This window comes from Rhododendron vialii, chromosome 1a, assembly GCF_030253575.1.
Source record: "Rhododendron vialii isolate Sample 1 chromosome 1a, ASM3025357v1".
NCBI classification, from domain to species: Eukaryota; Viridiplantae; Streptophyta; class Magnoliopsida; order Ericales; family Ericaceae; genus Rhododendron; species Rhododendron vialii.
The window spans coordinates 43,251,063-43,257,275 of record NC_080557.1 but is presented as its reverse complement, the minus strand read 5'-3'; the positions used below and the strand labels follow the sequence as shown (position 1 = coordinate 43,257,275).

The 6,213-nt window shown below is 38.7% G+C and overlaps 1 protein-coding gene across 1 annotated transcript; it reads right to left on the bottom strand.

Annotated features, from left to right (window-relative positions):
• Positions 1-961: 961 nt before the first annotated feature.
• On the bottom strand, positions 962-4,310 carry LOC131317011 (laccase-4-like). The gene is made up of 6 exons (XM_058346597.1): positions 3,962-4,310; positions 3,441-3,592; positions 3,082-3,326; positions 2,835-2,963; positions 1,793-2,719; positions 962-1,484 (listed from the first exon to the last, which is right to left on the bottom strand). Exons 1-6 carry the CDS (start codon positions 4,046-4,048, stop codon positions 1,354-1,356), a joined length of 1,671 nt encoding a protein of 556 aa, XP_058202580.1. The 5' UTR covers positions 4,049-4,310; the 3' UTR covers positions 962-1,353.
• Between the last annotated feature and the right edge of the window lie 1,903 nt (positions 4,311-6,213).

The window sequence follows — 6,213 nt, the reverse complement described above, 5'->3', positions numbered from 1 at the left end:
AAAATCAGAAAATCAACCACCACAAAATTCATATCTCGGTTCACAAAAATTCATAAATGTGCCACAAAATTCTTAAAGAGTGTACCATACACCCAAAAATAAAATGACCTATAAAAATTGCATGAAATGAGCCACAAAAATTCGTAAAATAAGTGTGTACCGAATACTTTCCCATATATACTAGGGATCCCTATATACGATCCCAATCTTAAAAAAATGAAGTCCATTAAATAAGGAGTCAATCCTCAACAGGCCGGACGGCATTATTTATAGCCCAACTAAATATGGGTTGGGCTATATAAAGCCCAACTAAAATGCAGCTCATAAACGAGCTGAACGAATTGGACAACGAATTGTTTTAAATTTTATTTTTGAACTTAACAAGTATATATTAAAAATACGTTTAAATGAAAAGCTGATTTCAAAAGAGTTTTAATCGAGTATTTCTCGAATAGATGCACTCATCAAAAGATGAACGGGTTGACAAATAGTAACTTGTTTAAGCTTGATTTGAAAATTAACGAGCTCCAAAAAAAAGTTCAAACTTAGTTTGTTTAAGTTTCAAAAACAAAGTTCAAACTTTAGCTTGTTTGAGTTTCAAATCGATCACAAACGAGCTTTTAAAGAGTTAATTACGATCTTGAAATTGAACAACCTGATTTGTTAATAAGACTTTATTAAAAATACAAATATCTAACCTCAGAACTTCACATTACCAGTCATTTTCCACCGTCTTATAAAGCTGTTTTTTTTTTTGTCATTCGTTAAACTTAATTTACTCTATCCTAGGGAGACTTGGGAAGAGGGATAAGTGCTTACGAGAATCGAACATTGTCCATGTGCATAAAAGTATAAAGTTATTCACATGACCAGATAGAATACTATGTCTACTACTGCTAGTAGTTATTATTTAACATGAATCAAAAGAACATCCAATTAACTGGCGAAAGGAAACAGAGGCAAACCAAATCAACCTTTGTTCCAATGCATTTACAGTCGTTTAAACTTTTGAACGGCTTGAATTGTGCCACTCACCCCTGCAGTGCACTACAGGATTCCCAGTTCCGTGTTCTTGAAAATCCTTGGCAAATTTAAATTAGCAATACACTATGGAATTATTGAATACATACACTCAACAAATAGCCCATGACAAAACAATAAAACCATAATAGTTGGGGCTGGTTTTATTATAAACTCTAAGCAGCTAGTTTGCCTACCTAAAGGAAACTCTGTTTCCTCTGTTCCCTTCTTTTCTTCTAGTTTTTTATGAAGCAAAATCCCTTGCAAATGTGGGCCTGAGTGATACAGATTGGATGAGATTTTTATGTATATTGGCAAAATGGGAATTCACTGTTAACACTTGGGAAGGTCGCTTGGAGGTGGCAAGACAGACTCATTTGGGCCTTTGCCATTGTCAACTAAAAATGCCATTTTAAGCCCCCATGTTGTGTGCACCTCCAGATGACAATGCATGAACCAAACCCCTGCAAAAAAAAAAAAAAAGATTAATTAATTAGGAAAAAAAAACCCGTCTTCAACGTTTATCGCGGGGTTGGGATTTGTGTATTTCGAAATCTGAACATATTACTACAAATTTGATAGACTTTGTGTTAATCTAACTATCCTAACAATACTGACTTTAGCCGATCAAGAAAGAAAAAAACATAGACTTTTTCCGGTGAAAGAACCCTAGCCAACTGGCGCATTGAATCGAAGCAGCAAAAATAGGCAAAACAAATGAAGTTTGTGAAGACAAGGGATTCCTGACCTATTGAAATGCTTAAAGGATTACCTGGGTTATCGGCCCTGAATCGGATGGCTGTCCACCCACCAGATGGGACTCCGATCGTGTTCCTTTCGACAGGATCAACAAGATTAAAACTCTTCGGATCCGTTTTTGGATTGAAATTTCCTATTCCCCTTCCAACAACAAAGAAATTGAAGCCATGGAGATGAATTGGATGGTTTTCGGGGGTAAGCATCCCAGTGTCCTGCAACACTAGCTGCACAGTAGAATTATAGGCAAGCCTGTACAGCCTTGTCCCTTTCCTCGTCCTCAAATTCGTCGGTTGAGTGCCCGTATAATTGTATGCTATCAACGGATTTCCAGGAAAATCGTCGGTGAAAACGCCCTTTATGTTAAAGACATGCGCTTGAAGTAGGGCGATTTTGGGCATAACAAAAGTGACATTATTCATATCTGCCACCACTCTGCTCCCATTAACACAAGTGGAACAAGGGTTGACGCCAAGACCAATCGTGAAAAACAGGCTATGATCAACCATTAAAGGGACGTTGGCCGGAAATTGTTTTGAGTTTAGGCTCCTGAGGAGGTTGGTGAAGTTTGTGGCGACAGGGGTGGCGTTTTTGGGAGGCAGGGCGGTGAGTTTAGTGGCAGCGGTGGATAGGCGGCCGGAATAGTGTAATATGGCGGTGGCAGTTTTGTTGTCAACTGCAATGGCCGGTGCGTCATTGAAAGGTGAAGCCGCAACCAAGTACTTGCCCGGACTAAGGTTGGCTGTTAGGATAACGTTTGTGGTTTGGCCTGGGGCTACGAGGATTGTGTCCGTTGTGAATGGTTTGACATAAGTGGCGTCAACTTCCACCACCGTGAGCTGGTGGCCGGCGATCTTGAAAAAGAGCTCCTCATTTAGTGCAGCGTTGATGATTCTCAACATATACGTCTTGCTTGGTTCCACTGACAATCTAGACGTCGATCCTGAGAACGACAAAAAAAAAAAAAACGTGCTCAAGAAACCATCTTTAGCTAAGTGAGATGTTCAGTTTGCTAATATATTTCAAACAAGGCCTTAAATAGCCATGTTGGTTTTTACCTTGTGATAAGCAGTTTTTGACAGGTCCTGGATGGCCATTGATGGTGTGAGCATCAGAAATATTTGGGGCCTGCCCTGATTTCTTAGCTTCGTTGATCACGGCTTCAACATCCGATTTCCACCATTCACCTACATACAGATCGGATCGTATTCATCTGTTAAGTAACTTTTTGGGAAAAAAAAAATGACCTTAAAGGCGCGACTAATCTGGAGGAAAAAGACTTGTAAAGTTTGGGGTCGAGCTTACCCAATACAACCACCACTTCTTTGTCAGGTTTTGGGAATGGGTACGGAACACCAGGCTTGGGCAAGATGACGATGCCGCCATGAACAGTGGCCCTGAGCCAGAGGATATGGGCATGCCATAAAAGAGTGCCCCTTTGCCCAGTGATGGTGAAGTTGTAAACATACTGTTGCCTGGGTTGAATTGGGCATTGTGTTATGTATGCCGGCCCATCGGCCCAACCAGTCCGCAATTGCCTTATCCCATGCCTACGATCACCAAACAAGTATAAAAACGGTGAAATTTAAAAACAAAAAACATTGCGATTCACATACAGAGTAGCAGGATTAATTCGTAGCATACAACATGTTGTAAGTATTTACCAGTGAATGCTGAGATTGTATTGGACATGATTGACGACCTTCACAAGCACGGTATCGTCCTCCCTTGCGTACAGAGTTGGACCGGGGAACCGCCCGTTAACAGTCACAATGGGCTTAGATGCACATAGCCTCGTCGTATTTTTCAACACCACCTGCACACATTAGCCACCAATAAACTGGTCATAAGACTCTTTTATTGTTTTAGACAATTTATGTTAATTTGGCTAATTAGAATCTGTTTAAAAAAGTCTACAATAAATTACGAAAAGCATATATTTGGTGGCATAATTGATTTTCAGAATGAACAAAAAAAAAGTTCTTTTAGTCAACTAGAACACTGCTGTGGTAGAAATTTTACAGTTCAGATTTTCCATTTCAAACGAACCAATAAAGCTAAATTTCTTTAAAAAAACGAATGAGCATGACATGCTGTAAACGAGTCTTAGAAGAGTTCGAAACAAGTTCTCCCTCCCGCTCAGCGAACCGGTCATGACTCTATCTTGGACCATGCACGAACTTACGTTGAACTTGTAATGTCGAATCCTGCATTCCGCTAATATCGGGTATAGAAAAGCCACCATGACCAACACCCGAATCCACGGCGCCATTGTTTTCTCTCTCTCCCCCGCTCTCTCTCTCTAAAATCTTATCCTGTACTTTATGGCTGTATACTGTACTTGGGCTTGTTTACAAGAATGTGTCAATTAACACAGCCTTATAAAGACGAAGGGTCACGGCTGAAAAGTCGTTTTAGTTCGTTAGGTGGATATGGTAAGTACTTGTACGTTGAAATGTAAATCCAGGAAGCCACTTGAATTTTATTTCTTGTGTATTACACAAAGCAGTTTATGTATCGACTTAGATGCTTTTCAAAGCCAAGTTATGCTTTTCAAAGCCGAGTGAAATAAGGGATTCTTGGTCCCACCCCTTTTTTTTTTTTTTGAGATATACTTATTTACGGAGTCGCTGTAAAGTGCCTCTTTACGGAGCTGAGCGATTTCAGCCGTTTATTTCGGCATTGGATGAGCCAAATTAAAAATAATTTATTAATGGTAATAGATAAAATAAATTATCTATTACCGTTAATAGATTGTTTTTAATCCGGATCGTTCAAAACACTTTTGGACGGCCGAGATTGAGCTCTGTAAACAAGATTTTCCCTTCTCTCTTTTTTTTTTTTGCCAAAAAGTGTAGGAACACAACTTTAAAACAAAAACTCTAAACACAAACATGTTTGGAGCCGTCCAATTTATGTTACCCGACATACATTGAGTGATTCTGGATGCAGTTGCGTTCGGAGTTGTGCAAAATTGTGTTCGTAAAATTGCTCCCTTTTTTTCTCAAAAATGGGACTTAAGGGTTGATGGTCAGAAACTGAGGTTGGGCCAACCATATAGTGGATTAATCACAACAAATCCTAGCAAACGTGACCAAACAAGTTTAAACTTTTCCACACACATGCAGCACAGAGGTCAATGCGATGACGGTGACATGCTCATGAAGTGAAACAGAGCCAACTAATCTTGCTTTTGCATGTACTTTCAAGTCCTTCCAAAGGATCTGGGTATCCTGTAGGGCGGGGTGCCCTACAGTCCCTGTAAGGTGCATTCGGGTTGTCTATCTCGGTAATAGACGATTTGGATTTTAATTTACACAATGGACAGCTCGACTCAATAGGAGTTTGGATTAAATCCGAGCCGTCAGTGCCAAAAAGGACGGCCGGATCGGCCGCCCTATAGGAATCCCCAATCCCCTTCGAAATAACTCCAGATTGGTCTGATGGTCAAGGGCTAAGATTTTGAGATTTGCTCCCGCTTTAGTTTCAAGTTCAAAACCTCATTAGTGCTATCAAGTCTCGTGGGACCGGTCCATCCTGGCTTTAATTGGGCTCTGCTAGTGAATGGTAGGATAAATCTTCCAGGAATGAGTTGAAGTGCAAGTAAACTAGTCCGGACACCTTTGAGTTATTCAAAAAAATCGTTAAAAATACTTTATTGAAAGTTGGTTTTAAATGAAAATCCTAGTCTTGAGGGAGTGGTGGATATAACAGAAAGCTAAGCAGTTTGTATCCTCATGACATAGTTAGTGAACAAATCCAAGTTTAATTCCCCATCAAAACTCAGTTTATTTTTTTTATTTTTTGAAAATTTAAAGGGCGGACCAGTACTCATAACTGAAGGATTTGATATCTAAAGATAGATTCCCAAAGAATTTTGGATCTATTTTAACTGTTTAATGTTTTAAAAAAAATGTGATCTCTGATTAATAAACTAGGAAATCAATGTGTATTGTAGTTTTAGGTGTGAACTGTATTTTGGTATAATAATAGCGTATATTCTAATCCTACCAATTCCAGAGGAGTAGAATCCTACCAATTCCAGATCAAGAGTAGGTATAAAGATAATTTGAGCTGTTGTGGGGTTAAGACAATTGTGGTCACTAAGGCCCTGTTCCGGAACTCAAAATAAGTACTTATTTTTTAAGAAGACAATTTCAAGCTCAAAAATAATGTATTTACGCAAATAATTTTCCTACCAATATGGATCTTGTTTAATAGATCATATCGAGATCTATTATACGGTGCAAAAAAATCAAAAAATTATTTTTCGTTTACATTATTTTTTAATTTAAAAATATGAAATAAGTACTTATTTTTTAAGAAAATGTTCTGGAACGGAGCCTTAATATTTCTCAATTTTGATACATGAAAGTAACATAAATATATTAATTGCACGACCTGAAATAGGAGGATAGGACCCATACTTGAGACACT

What these genes read in the sequence shown, in the direction of transcription:
- LOC131317011 (XM_058346597.1), bottom strand. Translation starts at nt 4,048, where the DNA reads ATGGCGCCGTGGATTCGGGTGTTGGTCATGGTGGCTTTTCTATACCCG. An exon ending in TACAATCTCAGCATTCACTG is followed by an intron (nt 3,327 to 3,440) that starts GTAAATACTTAC and finishes TGGTGATCGTAG; the next exon opens with GCATGGGATAAGGCAATTGC. An exon ending in AGAAGTGGTGGTTGTATTGG is followed by an intron (nt 2,964 to 3,081) that starts GTAAGCTCGACC and finishes ATCTGTATGTAG; the next exon opens with GTGAATGGTGGAAATCGGAT.